The 18,957-nt window shown below is 47.4% G+C and overlaps 1 protein-coding gene across 1 annotated transcript in view; it reads right to left on the bottom strand.

The window, feature by feature from the left end:
* WNT5B (Wnt family member 5B) overlaps positions 1-18,957 on the bottom strand; it is a 76,315-nt gene that overhangs the window by 15,699 nt on the left and 41,659 nt on the right. Inside the window, exon 2 of the mRNA XM_069807701.1 lies at positions 447-589. Coding sequence (XP_069663802.1) covers positions 447-589 — 143 coding nt within the window. The remainder of the gene's footprint in view (positions 1-446; positions 590-18,957) is intronic.

Here is an 18,957-nt window from a genome sequence, read left to right as displayed (position 1 = left end):
TTCTCTGCAAAAGAAGAAAGCGGGCTGCTTTTTTACAGACCGCCAGCGAGCGATGCCTGCCTTCGAGCCAGGCTGTTTTCCGCTCCTTAGGGGAAGGGGGCTCCGCGGCCGCTCCCAGGGCTCTTGGCAGCGGGTAGGAAACCTTACCCATCCTCTCCTTACGCGTTCCCCACATCCTCGAGCCCGGGCGGGATTTCGGCGAGCCCTCACCCACGGAACCCAGAGAAGCGCCCGGAGGAGAGGCGGCTGGGAGAGCGGGAGAGGGGAACCCGGAGAGAAGCGAGCTGCTGCGAAAGAAGCCCGGCAGGCAGGAAAGCTCCCGCGGGGAGCGCGGGGCGGCCGCCCCGCTCCCGCTCCCGCTCCGCCGCCCGCCCCCGGGCGCTGCCCGCTCCCCGGCCCGCGGCGGCGGACAAAGGCGCCGCCGGTTCCCCCGCGCCCTCACTCACCACCAGGAGTTGGCGTCGGCCACCGGCGAGGTGCAGCTGCAGAGGAGCGCGGCGGCGAGGGCCAGCCTCGGCCCGGTCATGGTGGGCTGCGCGCGGCGGCGCTGGGGCAGCCCCCGCAGAGCCGGCCGCCGGGACGGGGCGCCCTGCGGAGAAGCGCCGAGGAGAAGCCCTGGAGCGGGGCCTGCGTGCGGCGGGGGGCGCGGCGAGCACAGCCCGGGCTGCCGCCCCCTCCCACCCCCCGCAGGACCCTCCCCCGGCCGCCGCCTCCCGGGGGCTCCGGCGGCGGCCCTGCCTCCCTCCCTCCCGCCCTCGGCCCCGGGGCAGGGGCCGCGCTGCCGGGGCTCCGCCGCCGCCGGAGCCGCCCCGTCCCGCCCGGGGGGGGGGAGCGAGGAGACGTGCGGGGCTGGCCTCGCCCTTAGGGGCGGCGGGAGGGGCCCCCGGAGCCGCCCCCGGCTTGGCCACCTTTGACGCCCCGTCCCGTCCCGTCCCGCGGTCCGGCGGTGCCCCCGCAGGCGTGCGGGCAGCCGGCCGGGCACATCAAAGCGCCGCGCTGGCCCCGCTGCCTTTGTAATGCAGGGCCGGCTCGGAAATGAGCTGCCCCCTCCCCAAAACGGCCTCCAGAAGGGCCCCACGCCGTGGCCCCAGCCCCGCGCCCCGGGCGGGGGGTCTGCGGGGCTCGGCCGGGCTGCCGGCGACGAGCGCCGATAGGGCTGGCACCAGAGCCTAATGGCTTTATGGGGAGGGGAGGTGGACAGGAGAACAGCTTCAAAGGCTCCCCTTGTCCAAACACCCCTCTCCCTTCCCCGCTCGACCCACCGGGAACCTCAAAGGCGCGGGCAATCTGGCGGCTCCTCAGCTCTTCCCCCCGTCGCCGCCCCCGGACACCGGCAGAAACCAAACGCGGGCATCCCGCACCCGTGCCGGTACTTGGCACCAACGCTCCTCGCACCCTGCCTCTCTCAAGCCGCGGGGAAACAGCCACCTTACCACACCACCGCCACCACCGCTGCCACCTCCATCTCTGCACGGCCTCCCACCATCCTGGCCCACCCTGCGCCACACGGTCCCCGCACCTCTCCGCCACGGACAAATGCCCTCGCTGCCCCCTGCCCCAGCCTCCTCGCCGGGCCTGGTGTCCCCCCGACCCTGTCCCTGTGGGTCCCCGAACGCAGGCTGAACGTGCGAGTCCCCCCCGGGTTGCGGCCACAGCGTACGTGGTCCGAGACCCGCAAGTCCCCGGCATTTCGCTCTGCCTCACGAGCGGCACCCGAGACATGAATCACCAGACTCGGCAGCTCAGACTGCTCAAGTGTATTTTTTATCGAATTCCTCGCTCCCGCCACGGTGGACTTGCTGTGTTTGTTTGCAGCACGCTTCGCTTCCTCCCCCATCCAGATGTGCTGTACCTGCAGCTGGTGGCCCATCTCACCTGGCAGGCAGATGTGGGGCTGCAAGTGCCAGAATTAGCCTCAGGACAAAAAAGCCTTGTGTGACCCAGAATCTCGGTGGGAGGGGAGTTTTACTGCTTGGGCACAGCAGGATCCACGTCTGAAGAAAACAGGGTGACTTTATTCGCATCTTCTATATCCTCCCCTTTCCTCCTCCCACAGCCCCGAGCGTGACGGAGGGATGGCGAGGTGTATGTGTGTGTAGCCACGCATACATGTTTTGGGTCTGTTTCTATAGGGAATAGACAGAATGGAAAGTTTATCTCCGGGAGTCTGGGAGGAAGGAAGTTGTGTATGGATGAATGGCTTTTCCATGACAAACAATGAGTCTGCACAGACATGGTGTGATGTCACCTAAAGAATTTCCAAGCCAGCCTCAGATACAGAAAACCTTCTCACTGGCAGAGATGAGAGCGTCCCACCTTTCCATCTCACCACAGCCAGAAGGAAGAACTAGGGCAGAGGGGAAAAAAAAAAGCCCTCGCTGTCTCACACACATACACACACGCACAAGGCACGCACCATGTAAATAGATGACACGATGGGAGAGGTGTATCTGCAAGCTTCACCCTCACCAAGTCTCCTCGCGGATTCTGAGAAAGGAGTAAACCGTGGCGAGCCGCCCCGGTGCCTCTCCCAGCCAGGAATGTGAGACTGCACCAGCCGATGAGGCACTTCCACAAATACAGGTGATGTCAATGTCCGCATTCGTGTGAGCTTCTCTGAGAGCATGTGCGCAGCCGCAGCACTCCACGGGGCAGCAAGGATGTGTCACCACACGGTGCTGCACTGGCGGTCCACCTCCGGCACTGTGGCATAGTGGAAACAAAAGCCTTTCCAGCTGGTAAAGCCTGGGAGATACTTACATGAAACTTGGTCCAGAAACACACGGCATTAATTAAACATCTCCTTTTTAAGTATTAATAACCAAAGGCAGCCAATGATTAACAACAGCAAAGTGATGTGAATACTGCTAGTAGCAACCTGACCACCAACAAGCACAAGCAAGGCAATGATCTTATTTTGAAACACGAGACATAAAAACTGCCATGTGGGATAAGATCGCTTATCCAGCCAACCCAATATCCTGTCAAAGGTGGCAACTAAAGGAGATGCTTCAGCGGGAAAGGTCTGAAACTCTGAATTCTATCGAAGTTCTGCTGCTGGTGAGAGCAACTGCCATTGAGTTAAGATGTGCATTGTGGAAGTGAGTCCTTTTTAAGGTGCTGGAATTAATTTCTTCACTGGCTGTGTTTATGACTTAAGATAAAGCGGTAATAGCAGGTGAGGTGGCGTTGGAGGGATTTAGCCTCAGCCAGCAACTTCCAGACCGAAAGCTGCAAAGCTTTTGGCTGGTGGTCTGAAGAATACTGTCTATCCCTCTTCCTTGTGCCTGTTTCTATTTGCCACCAAAATCTGGAGAGCCACCTTTTGATTTTGTAAATAAAAAGCTTGGGTTACTTTTTAAGCCCAACTACAGGGCTGGTCCAAACAGCTTTGGTGAGGTTGCCGAAGCAGGGCTGGGTGGGAGAAGTCAGTGAAATTTTGTGAGGATGAGAGGTGGGGTGAAGCGGGGCTGTTGGTGGGCTAGGATGAATGGAGTCAGTGAAGTGTCAGGTAAAATGGGGGTAAGGAGCTGCCGACGGGTAATCCTGGATGACCGACTGGGATGCTGGCAGGGTCATCAGGACTTAGAGGGTTCAGGGGAAGGAGGCTAGGAGTGAGCAGGATTTTGGGGTGGCTCCATACGAGTGACATGAAGGGGGTCACTACACCAATGGGTATTGGGAAGGCCCTGGAGAAAGCCAGTCTCACCTGCCTTTCTGTTCCCTGGTTAACCCCTCTATCAGATCCAGGAGAGCCCAACCTCACCCCAGGCAGACCACCCCTCCTGGCCATCACCCCTGTCCACCCCCCACCACCTAAGTGACTCCCACTTTCATCCCAAACCATCCCTCCCCTGCAGCAGCCCACTCACACCAACTCACACTGCTCCTGCTACAGTAGGGGAAGAAGGGGCAGCAGAAGGAACTCCAAAACCAGGGGTTGCTCTTGCTTCTGCTGAAAAAGGCCCCATCCCACCCCTTCCAGTGGGCCTGGCTCACTCAGCAGTAGTGAACCCACACTGTGGCTCAAGCACTGCAGGTCTGATGCTTGCACCCGGATCGCTGAGGATCACCTGGGCCAAATAGAGAGCTGTCACCTGAAAACGGGACATGAATCTCAACCTCAGATTACAGGTCTAATGCTCCCTTCTTAGAGGCAAGAGCAGCAGCAGCAAGCCTGCATCTTCGTAAAGCCTTGGCATTCTGCTGCATTCAACAGTCTGCTGCCCTAGGCAACTGTCTACTGTGTTGCCTGGCTGCCTAAAATTAGTACCTGTGTTTGCCTTTGTTCGATTTTCAGAGGTGACAACTGTGCACGAAGCACAAATTTACACATCTAGTTTCCAAAGTCACAGCGGAGCAGCTGGAGAGCTATCACCGCTTTCCCAATACCGTCCCTGCGTGTTTGCTGGAGGAGAAGCTGCAAGACTCCAAGAAGGGGAGGTCATGTCCATGAGATCATTTGCACAGATTTGGCAGACCGTGAAAAAAGTTGAACGATGGCTGGAAGACAGCCCTGATAAGTGAGAAAAGGAGAGTTACTCATGCAAATTCCTTGTCCTACCCTTATTGTTTTTAAAAAATTTGGGATGTCCCCAAGTGCAACACAGATCTTTATCAAGTGCTATAAGAAGTGTTGAAAGAAAACGTAGGTCTCTTTCCACGTAACTCCAATGATCCTAATTTCTGCAACTTGCCTGGTTTCTCCCAGGCTGGGGAGAACTGGACATACATTCTTCCTGTAATGATCAAGAGCTTATATCAAGTTCCTGTTTATTCTTGCAACTTCACTGTGGTTCAATGCTTGTTTTTAATGCCTTGCAATGTCCAGTGTGTCCAGAACCATTTATTGCTCTCTCTGACATAGGACACTTACTGAAGATGGGAAAAATTACTCACTGAAGTAGAGTCTCCTCTACTTAAGGAGCCAGTAGATGCATCGCCTGGGAAGGAGGGTTTACATGTGCTGCTCGAAAGGGAATCCCTGCACTCCAGTTCTGTACCATGGACCTGCTGGTTGACAGCACCAAGAGATGTACTGCAATGTCCTGCTATACATCGGCTTCTGGCAACCAGGCTTGGTTTTAACCACAGTTCTTACTAAGACTTCAGGAATCTCACTGAAGTCTCATACTTGCCCATTCAGCTGAACCAGTTTTAGAGGGAATGTAGATTAAAAAAAAAACAACAAAAAAACCCCCAAAAAACCCCAAGTCCCTTGAAGCTAAATTGCAGCCCTCACAGAGAAACCTAAATCATCTTTTATCCCACCACCCCCTACTCATCTGGTCTTGTGCTGCTCCCCTGCTGCCGACCTGTCCCTCTCTCAGCACTGTACCACCATGTTGCTGTACTGGAGTCAGCCTTCCTGGATCCAAATGTGTTATTTTATGTGCATTGCAATTACTACTTAAGTAGCAACTGGAGTCACTTCCATAGGTCCAGATCCAGCTGGGGTGTTACAGAAGCTGTAATAAAACCTTCTCAAAGTATCCCAGCACATCAGTCCCTTGTGTCAGCCTCTTTTGTCTTGACATTGCCTTGCCTCATTGAATTGCTACACACTGCTGGAAGGGCAGATTATTCCTGCGTGTGTCCTGCCTGTTTCTTTTCGTACTTATAGCCTCAGTTTTATCTCCTGATGTGCTCATGCGCTACCTTTTTCTGCATCTCATCACCTGTCACCCCTGCTGACAGATCCAGATTTCCTTTCACCACTACCTTGCTCTTTCATTTTTCCATGACTCCCATGGCCAATGACATCCAGTCTCACTGTCACCAGGGCATGTAGTGCAGCAAATGCCAAGATATACCTGCCAGTCTCAGCAGACCCAGTGACAGCTGTCCCTGAAGTGCCTCACCAAGGAGAGCAAGAAAGGAGGAAGGTTGCAAGTAAAGCAGAAGTATTAGACAACAAAAGAGGCCAGATACTAAATATTTTCACCATTTAAAACCAGAATAGATAAAAAGTATAGTGATTCTATGAATAAAACGGCTTCTCATTAGTGAAAGATACAGAATGTATGTAAAGCCTTATCAACATTGTCATTTATGCCACAATATTTCACATGACAGGCAACGAGCTCATCTGGAGCAAGACCATCTCAACCGCTACAAAAAAAGGAGCAAACTCCAAGGATAAACCAGGACATAAGCCTCCTCCCTCTCAAGGTGATTCAGTGGTAGTTGTACTCTTACAGCAGATTAAAACCCAGTGTTGAGCCAACCTGGTCCACTGAGACCAGCACCAGATGTCCCAAAGAAAAGTGCAAGAGACTCAGCAGCGACTTGTGGAGCACCTGTAGAAGCTGCATGTGCTGAAACAAAATTGATTTTGATTTTTCAAAATCACAGAGAAAGCAACATAGACCCATCCCTGCAGGTACATAGCTGCCCGGAAACTGTCCATATTTACGATATTCCCAGGAACAGATCCAGGCCATCCGGTTCTTTTTTCCATGGGAACTCTATTTGCATGTTGGCAACCTCAGTCGAGAGCCAGAGACCTGAACCGGGACATGTCTGGCCTGAACAGGGATATGTCTGGCCCAAATTTTGCACTTCTTGTTCCCACAACTACTAGAATACCAGGGTTTCTTGGGCTGCAGCAAATCATCCATAATCACAAACTCAAACCTTCTTAGTGTCCTTTATTTATATGGGCAAGCCCTATAAGAAATTAGACCAGCTCCACTATGTGTAGTCATAATCTAACAAATCACTAAATACATATATTTGAAAAAAGTACAAACCATTGTCCTCTGCTGACCATTCAGTGGTTTGTTTAACATGCCCACGGTGTCACAGCTTACTTGCCAAACAGGCACCCCATCTCCTTAATTTGCACTAACAATTTCTTCTTCAGCAATAGTTCCCCAGACCCCGCCGAAGGACCTGCGGGAGGGCAGGTTGAAACACAAGCCCAGGCAGGGTTAGGAAGCCCACACTGCTGCTCCCCAACATCACAGGTTTCTAGGAATGAGACTCCAACCCTGTGCTGGTTTTGGCTGGGATAGAGTTAATTTTCTTCACAGTAGCTAGTAAGGGGCTATGTTTTGGATTTGTGCTGAAAACAGTGTTGATAACACAGGGATGTTTTCGCTTCTGCTGAGCAGTGCTCACACAGAGCCAAGGGCTTTTCTGCTCCTCACCCCACCCCACCAGCGAGGAGGCTGGGGGGGGCACAAGGAGCTGGGAGGGGACACAGCCGGGACAGCTGACCCCAGCTGACCCAAGGGATATTCCAGACCACAGGACGTCATGCTCAGCAGTAAAAGCTGGAGGAAGAGGAAGGAAGGGCAGGATGTTCGGAGTGATGGCGTTTGTCTTCCCAAGTAACCATGCTGGAGCCCTGCTTTCCTGGAGATGGCTGAACACCTGCCAGGTGATGGGAAGTAGTGAATGAATTCCTTGTTTTGCTTTGCTTGTGTGCACGGCTTTTGCTTTACCTATTAAACTGTCTTTATCTCAGTCCACGAGTTTTCTCACTTTTACCCTTCTGATTCTCTCCCCCATCCCGCTGTGAGGGAGGTGAGTGAGGGGCTGTGTTGGGCTTAGCTGGCGGCTGGGGTTAAACCATGACAAACCCTTAATGCCATCTAGCCAACAACTTTCCCAAGTGTTAAGTTTACATGGAGGATTAACCATCCTAGAGAGGTATAAGACATGAGGAAAGTGAAAAGAAGAAAGCACATCCCTCCTTTATTTGTTTTCCAGGGGTCAACCCTGGGAGCTGGTTTGTTACCTGCCATAGCTGACCGCGGCACAGAGCCCTCAAGCAGTGACAGGAGGGCAGCCCTTGTCCTGCTAGAGAGCTGATGCTGGCTGCAGGATTTGCACGAGAACTCTGGACTCAGATTACGGTGGTTACGAGCATGTACGTCAGCCCTCCTTGAAGATAAGGAAGGATAAGAGGACAAAGTTCTCCGACAGCGTGAGCAAGGAGGCAGTGAAAGGCAATCCGAGTCAAAGCAACTTCTCTGCAGAGATTTCAGAACAGGCCAGGGGATGGGAACAGCTGGATGATTTTAAGTTGTTTTCTTCCTTACTCTGATCTTGCAAAGCACGGAGCACTCTTCATCCTCCCTAAAGGGGTGTCTAGCTCCTCCAGTCCCACTGGAGTCATCCCAAACCAAGAAGATCTATGTCTCTGCATCTCACAGACCTGGACCTCATTTTTGCTCTGAGTAGATATATATATATTCCTTTCAGTTTGTTCCATACTCTGTAATAATTACATCAACTGGCAAAGAAAGTCAAATATTTTAAATACAGTTAAGCTGCTGCTGCAGTGGTTCTTAACTCTCCAGGAGTGAATGACCAGGGGAAATAGGGAGATGCACGGTTACTGCTCTGTCTCGGACATTCAACACCTCGGTGTAGGTCACAGGGACCGGTGTCAGACTGACTCGGATCAATAGCCTCCTGTCAGTTAAATCATTGCCAGCAAAGCTTGATATATACATTTCCAAAGGAAACAGTAAGCCATGGAATAAAATCAAATTGAATTTAATGTCTCTCCTTCCAGTTAGAGTCTTCAAAGATACTCTTATAAAGTCCACTCTAATGAAAATAATATTAATGATCAGCTCTTCCTCCACTCTAGAATTGCAAAGCAAACACATACACCCCATACATTAGACCCCACAACTCTAACAGCCACTATTTTCCCCTTACCTTACAGAAAGGGAAAAAGAGGTGCAGGAAGGGCTGGGTAACAGGTTCAAAACAGTAAATCTGTGGTGCAGATTTACCTCCATTCAGCAAAGCATTAAACCAGGTGCTTGAAAATAAGCATACGCCTGCTCATTTTTGCTGAATCAGGATAAAAATTAAAATCTGCTTGCTTTTTCCATTCTTTCGACCACCATACTTCTGCCATCAATTAAATGTTGCTCCTGCTCAAATACAGTGCATTCAAAGTGCAAGTAATAAACAAAACATTTTGGGAATAATGCCCCAGTGTATCAACTGTATCATCTACATAGTTATCACAGTTTCCAAACCAAATTAAAAACATGTTCTAAGCATGCTTATTACGTTTTAGTATTAAAAAGTATACATAGAAAAGGCTGAAACACTATAAATAAAGCCTATATCAGAAGATTACACTGATTTAACCAATTTCAGAACTTACTTCTATACCATCATACTTTAGTGAAGGCATTTCCTGTTAATTCTGGATGCAACAGACATAAGCTAAACCTGTTCAAACTGTCTGGGAATAGACTGCATATACATTTGTACCAAAAAGAAGATCATTTTATATCTCACCTTTATTCTAGCACCAATCACGTATGTGCAATTCTAACTGCAGAAAATAAAGTATCTTATTTTAGATCTTGTTTGTAAAATGCTATCATAACATTATTACCTGCTTAAATAAAGAGTTTCCAGATGCAAATTTTCAGCAAAACATGTATTCATGCAAACTTAATCTGGAAGAGTTGTATCAGTGTATCAGGGTTGTGTAGGTTAGTTAGCCTTTAAACCAAACGCAAAGCCTTCAAAATTAAGATCGGTATGATTTAACAACTAGACTGTTCAGTTAAATCACTGCATTTTTTTTTGCTTTTTAAGTAGATAAGGTCTAATATTAGGAACAAGGGGTTGTGCCTCTTTTCAGTGACACATATGATCCTATATGTAAACTCAGTGAGCACCTTGAAAGCTGTGGTTTATTTGAGGTCCCTACACTGTCTGGCATCATGTAAAAAGCTGTGACTCTTTCTCTAATTTCCAGTCTAAATTTATTCATGGCCAGCTCACACCCATTTGTTCCTGTGCCAGCTTGTGCCTTAAAGCTCAGGATGTCAAAACTGAGGCCAGAGCCTGACAATATGGTTCTTCTGGCAGCATTACCAGGGTAATAAAGACCTCTCCCCCCTGGGGGCTCACCCCAGCTCTGTGCTGCAGGACACTGCTCTTTCAAGATGCAGCCCCTTGACGATATAAGCAGTTAAAAAGATGATATAAGGAGTTAAAATGATTCAAAATTAAACTTACAAAAAAGAAAAGACCGGGTTTTACTTATTTAACTGCCTGGACTGGTTCATGTGGGAATCAGAAGCGCAGCGGAGCAGGGCAGGAACGCGTGGCCAGAGGGGCTGAGCCACGGTGGTACCACCTTCACCTGAGTTAAATTTGCATGGAGCTGCACTGGCACTTCAAGAAAAGTTGTATTCCTGGGAGGTTTGTGGATTGTGAATCCGTTTCCTGACTGATTACTTAAACCCATATTGCTGCCAAAGCCCCTGTGTTATCAGGGCAAGGCCTGAAGTGCAAGAACACAATAGTAAAAAACATGGTTATTTAAATCTAAGTCTTAAAAAATTAGTAACAAAGCATTAATTTGAAAGATGCCTTTGTGTAAAATTACCTGCTTTGGAACAGATGAGGTTTCCAGTGTAGCAACTAGTATTTGCTGCTTTGTAAATCCTTCCCTGAGCAGAAAGAAAAAAGAACTGGAAAAGTAACTAGAATTGCTAGTGCACTTTACTCAAATTTATTCCTTTTCAATGACTTAGAATTTGACTCAGTTTTCAAAGCATATTATATAGATATTTTAACTGCCAAAGCTATCCAAAACCTTTCCAAAAAAAGCTACACTTTTTTCCTGCTTCTCTCCTCAACATGAACTGTACTGTGACATTTTTGCTGGTGGTACAGACACTAGAATAGCACCCATCTCCTCCTCCCACAGCTCTGCTTGCCCAGCAGGGCTAATGAAAGTCAAAACTTGCTTTATATCAACACAGCCAGTGGCAGTTGTCACCAGACCGGCTTTCCACCCATCGCGAGGTTTTCTGAGCACATCCTGCACTCCACTGGTGGGGACTTCATCCTCCAAAGAGCTCGGCCCACACCTAGCCTTCAAAACAAGGAATCAGATTTCAGAGGCACCTGTGGAAAACTGCGCTTTTCCTTTCCTGCTTTTGACATGAAAAATGTTGTAATCACCAGAAGCAAAACTCCAAGGGGTTAAATTATCTGGAAAATGTAGGTTCTTATCTAACACCTCATCTACTCAGAAAGTGGTGTACAAGCCCATGAATGATGGACACCGGCGAATTTGACCCTATGCTGTTCTGAGACCCCAGTTGGTAGTACCCACATTTTGCAGCCCTTCAACTATAGACTTTAAAGTCACCGTTCCTGCAGCAGGTGCAGCTGGGCTGGATAAGGGCACCCGATTCAGATCGTTATGATCCTGCAAACTTCAGAAAGGCACTTGGATATTTTGACTTCTAATGCCAACTAGTTTTTCAATCCAGTTTGCTATCAAGAACTGAGGGAGGGCAGGACTGCTTCTTTTGACGCAATGTGGGTTGATGACATCTTTGAATGATCATACACCTACAGCGTCAGATGGCGTGAGATTGTCACCAGGTCTCAGAAACAACCAACTGCTGAGTGATTCTCATTCCTGGTGAAAATTCAGGTACGTATACGATCATGTGCTAATTTATCAGAGGGAAAGGCCTTTTCCTCAGAAGCAAACAGAGCTTGGAAGACTGAGGCTAAAATCCTCTCCTGTGGCCAAACTTTACCCTGGGCACAAGGTGGACATCAGGTCAAGTCCCCCGCAGGTGATGCCTTGAACAAAGGCAGAGAAGGAAAATTTTACTGTATCGCTGTACGAACAAACTTTTGTTTCCTTGAAAACTTCAAAATTTTGGTATGTACTAATTAGATAAGAAAAACCTTGAGCTTTGTCAATGGTATGTGCTAAAGGCGCCAACAGACAGGAGGCCTCGGGCCTGATGTGCCTTGGGGCCTGATGATAAGGTTTGAGCTCTGCTGAGTTTTTGTAATTAAAAATTGCCAAGGCCAGTTAACTAGGAGAAAGAGATGACCCACACTGTGCGTGACCAAAGGGTGGACACTATGTAAATGATAATATCCATATGTATGACTGGAATAATATAACTTTCTGCTTGCTGTAGGTAACGGTGTGCATGATAGGTGGAGCGATCCCCTGTGCACCCAGCACTGCAATAAAGAATGCCTGCTTTCTAAAACTCCAAAATCGAGTCTTAGAGTTTCTTTAACCGGCTTTTTCGGTAACACAGGGACAGCCTGCCTCCCCTCCCCGGTCACTGAGGCCGCATCACACCTTTATGCTAATGGTACTCTCTGGCCATATAACACATGGCACTTAAATTGCACTGCATTGGCATTTCCAGCGAGGAGCACGTACAAAGCCGACGATTTGGCACAAACAGTCCTCACTGCGGTAATTTCGTCTGGAGCCCTGCTGATCTAGGCAAGGTGGGGATCTGACCTTGTGTCTGGTGACTGCAGCAAGGGCTCAGGTCGGGACCCTGTCTTCCCAGCACCGCTGCTGATTTGCTTAGCCATCTCGTTTGAGTTATAACTGAGACTCTGAAATTCAGTTTCTTCATCTGCCAGTGGGAGGTAAATTTAGTTCAGGACCGGTATTGTGATCTTGCCTGTGGATGCTGTGATACGTTACAGGCTCTAATGCATTTAAAGATCCTTCAGTGAAAACATGTAAATACAGTTAAGTCCATGTTCATAGTAATGCCTCAGGCAAAACTTACCAAACACAAGAGAACAGTCTATAGGAGACAGCTTTTTTTTCAAAGAAAGAATTGTGTTTATTCTTCCCTTGAAGCTAAAGGGAAAACATGTACCCAGTGGGAGAAATCCAGTAGGTTAAGTTCTTGCAACTGCCACACAAATAGAGAAAATTAAAATTATCTCTTTTATGCTACCATCCAAAAGGACATTTACAGTACCAGAGATTCCTTTCCCCATTATCTTGAACATATTTATTCTCTCTGGCAGTACGTTACTGAATATGTTGACTAGACAGGGCTAGGGAATTTCTGTAGGTGGAATGGCTGTACATCTGGAATACAATCTTGGTTTTTTTGGACAAATACAAAGTCCTCACAGTGAAAAATGTGTTTGTCCTGCAAAAAATAGTGTATTTGTAGAGAAGGCAAGGATTGCTCGCCTTGCAGGTGAGGGAAGCATGCTGCGTTGCATAGAAGGGTTATGTGTGTGGTGTCTTGCACACTTGCTTGCAGGTGCGGACCACAGAAAGCTGGTGTATGAGGATGCATGCACCCATCCCTGCAGTGGGCAAGGTGTAGGAGGAGAGAAGGAATTGCCTGAGTCTCTATATTGCAGGGAAAGCAAGAAATCCTATTAAGGATTTATGCTGTTGCAGCAAAATAACTTTCCTACTTGAAGCAGAAGCCAGCTTTTTCATTGTCTTTACTTCACTTGTGCTGACAGTGTGCAGTTCTTCAGTCAAGCCCAGTGCCAGTTTTGTACTGAGAGATTCATCACTAGGAAACGGGCTACCAAGCCTCCTACCTCCTGTTCCTGCTCTTGGTCAGGTTACAATTTCAGTTGCCTTTGAGGTGTATTTCCAAGACTTCGAGTGAACTGCCTTCATATTGCTGAACACTCATAGCGTGAAAGCAGTTATTTATTACATGAATGGGTTTGAAAATATAGTCACGTGCACATTCAAAAATATGTTCTAGAGAAGGCATGTATGGGAGATGTCTGAGAAGACATTTGTGCGTGGTGTGTAATAATTATAATGTTTTCATTTACACAGCATCTCCTCCACGCACAAGGGAATATAACAAAATGTAACTAAAACTGCATATCCTTACAAATAAAGGGAGAGAGAGCGTTTCATACAAAGGTTAAACAAAAAAATCTGTTTAATGTCACTTTGGGGATTAGAGGAACTGGAGTAAAACAAACATCCAGAACAAACTTTGAAGGGTTGCTTCAGGAAAAGCACGTGTGTGAGTGTGTGCCATCACATCTGCATATTCAATACATCTTGCCGGGACAGCTCAGGGAAAATAGGAAGCTGGAAATTTTCAGTGTGGGAATTAGATGGAAGAATGTGAACCATTCTAAACAAAACATAGCGAAGTTGCCAGCTGACTTGCTAAAATGCCAGTGCTCTCTAGGATCCCTTGAAACGGAGCTGAGGACTGGCCTTGCCATTCAGGCAGTGGGTAGGGAGCCAGGAGATCTGGGCTGTATTCCTGGCCCTGCAACAAACCCAGCATGTGACGCTGGAAAGTCATTCAGCCCTAAGTTTCCAAAAACTGATTTCATGCCTATACTTCTGGGCACCTAGCGTGAGACAGTGTGAGCCCAAACATGCAGGATTTCAAACAAAGTTAAGCCGCAGGTATTAACTTCCCATCCATGCGGAAGATACATTTTGGGGCTCAGTTTCATCACGGATGCAACGGGGCTAAAACCTGTGAAGCAACACAAAATGATGCGAAGCTGCAGGTATTACATGATTACATAGACCTCTCATTTTGCCAAAGGAGAGGTGCTACAGATATGCAAAGGAGTATTATTTAGTTACCTGTTGTCTCCCACATCCTGGCAACCATTGCTGTTCTATAAATATTTTCACAGGTTTCAATACCTCTGAAGATTTTTGTTTATGTTTCCTGCTTCAGGGCATCAAGGAATAATCTTCTTAAGAAAGGATTTACTGTTCCAAAAGGAACATAAAGAATACAGACCAGGATTGCTGGCAAAAAGTGTGGAACACCACCACCGACAAGACTAGGAAAATACTAGATCTCAGGGGTGAAATAGTGGAAAGAAAGAGGCTTTTCCACATAATTTAGTCAGCATGTATGCTGGGGAAAAAAAAGAGTAAAAGCAGTATTTCTAGCTTACGTTTTCCTGTGCACACACATTTTTAAAAAAAATTTGGAACCATCTGGATTAAAGAAAGTTGTGTTCTCATTGTACGTGACAGAATCTGGTCACATAGAAGATTAATTTACATTATACTGTAGGCAAAGGATTATTGTGTTTTTTCTGAATGGTGTAGAAACAAGTTGAAAGAACTAGCATAAAACACAGATCTTGTTTTACCCATTTATATTTCCACCTCCAACATGTGAACTCTGTACTTTCTTCCCACCCTGTTTGCATCTGCCCTTAATTTTACCCTCATATTTTCAGAGAGGATTTTCAAGATTTTTGTCATGAGCAGGTAGGTAACATACATTGGTGAATTAAGCAGTTTGAATGGGGGTTTAGAGTGTCCACACGTACCCAAGAACAGAAACAAGACTGAAAGTAGTTTCTGAAAGGCACCTCCTTTTGCCACCACTTCTCTGCGCATCCATTGGAGTTGCAGCAGCTTACCTTCAGAAAATCAGGGGAATTTAGCACCAACAGTTTCTGCAGTGTTACTTTGAGGAACAAGATGTTAAAGTAACCTTCCTTTGGCCAGAACTAATGCAAATCCTCTATTAAGTATAAAATTGTATTTTATATCTTTATCCTGCCTTCCGTATAAAACTGTATTTTGTAACTCTCACCTGCAGTTTGTGCCGGGCTCTAACTGTGACTGATTTTCACAGAATGTTCTCAAAACAGTACTGCCCTATTTTTCAGTTTTCCTCAAAGAACTTTCTTTGGAGGCGATGCTCGTAGGGCAGGTGACATAACTTTGTCCAATTCTAGTGAACTGCCAATTTTAGAATGCTATTTACTACCTGAAAATGTGCTGGTGGCCATGGTCCAGAGAGGGAGGAGTTAAAAGTAATGCTCCAGCAATCCATGGCTACAAAAATCCCACACAGCTACATCTGTACCCTCCCTGGGCCGAGTTTACCTTCTTGTGAGGTTTCCTCTAACTCTAGCTATTGCAGGAATATATGAATTACCCATCCCTGCACCTCGCTCCTGGGGCCCCATGCAAGGCTTGACTGGAAAGGGACAAACCCAGGTACTGATGCCTTTTCTTCCTTGGAGCTTCTGACAGAGAGGACAGCAAGAAGCTTCCCTGATAGCCAAATAAGCCTTACTCGCAAGGGGGCCAGTATTGCTCTATCTGCCCTGACTGCATGGAAACCTTCGGCAGAGGGGAGGCTGCATCTACTCTTCTCCAACCTCAGCCAAAGGCCAGAACATCTCCTCTGTCCCAGGCTGGACGTGCTGGCTATCAGTGGAGTTACACACACACAGCGTCCGGCCGTCTCTGCTAGGTTTTGGACTAAACAGCCATTACAGAGGATTTCACAAACCTGCTGCTGTAACAGGTACCACACAGCACGCTGGACACAAATATTTCTGCTGTGACTGCAGGGGCTGCCCCATTTAGGTAGAGTTGTTGAGGTCTCAGAGTTCAATTCCCAGGAATGGCTTATCAAAGGAATTACTACCTGAAAGGTCTCTTTGGTTTTGTGCCACTGCTTTTAATAATAATGATTACATCAGGTATTTTCTGCCATCTCCATCTTCTTTGGTACTGCTAATAAGGAAATGACAAAGCCCAACGTTTAAAATAGCACCCAATGCAATCAACTGCAAGTGCTGAGGTTTCAGATTTTACATCCTGCCCTCCCAGATCACTTTCCCTTTGATGATTTTAACCACTGAGTACTGAGCTTCCTATAAGCCACGAAGGGTGTGACATGCGTGGCAGAGTCAGAGAATTGCCTGCGGCCAAGGGCCCAGGTCGCTTGCTCTAACCACCAGACAGTCCTGTCCCACAAGAGCAGACAAGACATACATGATACGTACATGGCACTCAAGTGCAGTTGCCTGGACCATAACGTATTATTTTGGTTCTTCAAGCAATCCTTTTATTTATGCTTGGTTCAGTCTGTTACAGCAGCAATAGTCACTGGCCAATTAATGGCAAAACTGGGAGTATAGTCCAGACCTCCCACGTTTTACATCCTCTGATCATTCCTCCTCATACCAGCATAGTTATATTCTTGTCAGCTACTGACTGACAAGTAAAATCAAAACCTGAAGAAAATACCCAAATCCCAAAGGCTCAGATTTAGAGCCGGAGTCTGCACTGACACATCACCTCTGAATTTTGCCCCAGCACCTAACCACAGATTCACAGTATGCTGTATTTTGAATAAGCCATCCCCAACACCATGAAACACACAGCAGATTGGAATTACTTTATGCAGGAGGACCCGTGTAGCACCTATTAAGAGACATGATACCTGCAAAGTACAGAAAAAACACCAGTTTTTTATTTTTAAGGAAAGCTTCACAGTGACCTAAGCTTGACCTCTACATGCAAGAGGATCCTAATGTTACAATTTCCAAATAACCCACTGATTAGTTACATTTTCTTTATAATCTCTGGTCAAAAAAAAGATCACGACCAGCATGAATTCCAAAGGGAATCCATTCATGTAACAGCCCTATCCTGATTTATATACCTCTGTATGCACGTACATAGATATGTATATATGCTTATGTATCTAAAATATGCACATTACACATCTGTTCTGCCTACACTTAAATGCCTAACTCTTAATAGAGATCTTTGTCATGTAATTACTGGTTGCCTTCATAGAAGGGTTCTAGGGGATCATTTCTGCTTTATGTTCAAGAAAGCAAAGGAACCTCTAAAACACCCTAGCGCAGCTTCTGTGACACCTTGCCAAGAGCAGAACAGCACTACAGTAGTAGTCAGGAGTCCACTCAGCGTGAAACAGTGATGAGCACCATGTTCTCTCCATGACAAGCTGGCAGCCTCATTTTGCTAAGCCATGTCAGAAGACGGTGGCTTAGGTGTCAGCAATGCAAAAAGACATTTTGGTCTCGTTCATACACAAAAACCATTCCCCAAATTGACTTTTAAGAAGTTCCACTAAACCAACTTTAAACCCAGTTTAAGACCACGGGTTGTATAAGGCTTAGTTGATTTTTGTGGACACACTTCAAATCTAATGAAGAAGGTCGGGAAGCCAATTTGTGAAGGACAACTGTAGCCCTCTGTGGAGCGTGGCTGACACTAGAACTTGAACAAGTCACAAAGCAGCGTAACTGAACTACTCATTAAGCCAGAGCTGTGTGCATGAATGAGGACCCAATGGGCTCCTACGTGCCTAATACTCCTTTGACCATCATAGCTGCACCGAGTGAGTATGCGAATCTGAGCAGCCTCTATAGCCCTTCCCTGCAGCCTTCTCTGCTCCCTTGGATGAAGCTACCTTGCCCCTCAGGTGCTGGGATGTGGGACAGCGCGGTCAGGTGGGGCAATGGGAGTGATTAGCGACTGCAGGGTGCAAGAGAAGGCAAGAAGGAACACAGTCCCTCAAGGAGCCAGTTCAGGGAAAGGAGTACAGTTAGCTAAGCAAGGCAGAGAAATATATTACTGTAGGAATTAATTTAAGGCTAAATGGATCAAAAGACAGAGAGAAGGATTAGTGGGGCATGGGCTTTATTGTTCAAGCGGTTTTGTGTCATTTCTATCCTGCAGTACCAGTGACCACCACCCACAGGTAAGAAAAAGCCAAATGCCAAGCAGATTCCTGTGGGTAAATTCACAAGTGTTCCATTCCATGGCTGAAGCTGTAAAAATGCAGGAAGCACAGGAGTAGGGTGCCAGAAGAAAAGGAAGCGTAAGGAAGGACTCTGTATTTGTTATCTCTTAAATAATTAATTTGAGCCAAAAGTTACTCTGCAAATTGAGAAGCAAAAGAAACAAATAGGGACAGAGAGAGATGGGAGCTGCAGTAAGAGCGGGTGGACTTTATGCCCAATCATGCAATAGAAGATGCAGGACAGATGATGATGCAGCTTTATCAGCACGAATTACTTCCAATTGCAGAAGCCACAAGTGAGTTATGCAGATCCTCCTGAACCCCTGCCAAGCAAAACTGTCCAGCCTCCGCTGAACACCGGTGTAATTGGGGAAAAAAAAAAGAACGAAACATTTATCTGGCAAGTGCTTTCAGAAAGAGAAAGCGGCTGTTGGGAGCTGCTCAAGGGGCTGGAGTGCTGCAGACTGTTCCAGGGGGACAGATCAGCTGTCAGAGTGCATACGAGGCAGGCAGGGATTTTTAATAAAACGCAGTTTATCGCATGGTGATTACCACCTCCTATTTATACTATATGAGATCATGAAAAACATGGCACATATTTCCTTACTCCTGGAAACACAAAGTC

Source organism: Haliaeetus albicilla, chromosome 19, assembly GCF_947461875.1.
Source record: "Haliaeetus albicilla chromosome 19, bHalAlb1.1, whole genome shotgun sequence".
Lineage (NCBI taxonomy): Eukaryota > Metazoa > Chordata > Aves > Accipitriformes > Accipitridae > Haliaeetus > Haliaeetus albicilla.
Note: the sequence above shows the minus strand (reverse complement) of the source record. Positions and strands in the feature narration are given on the sequence as shown.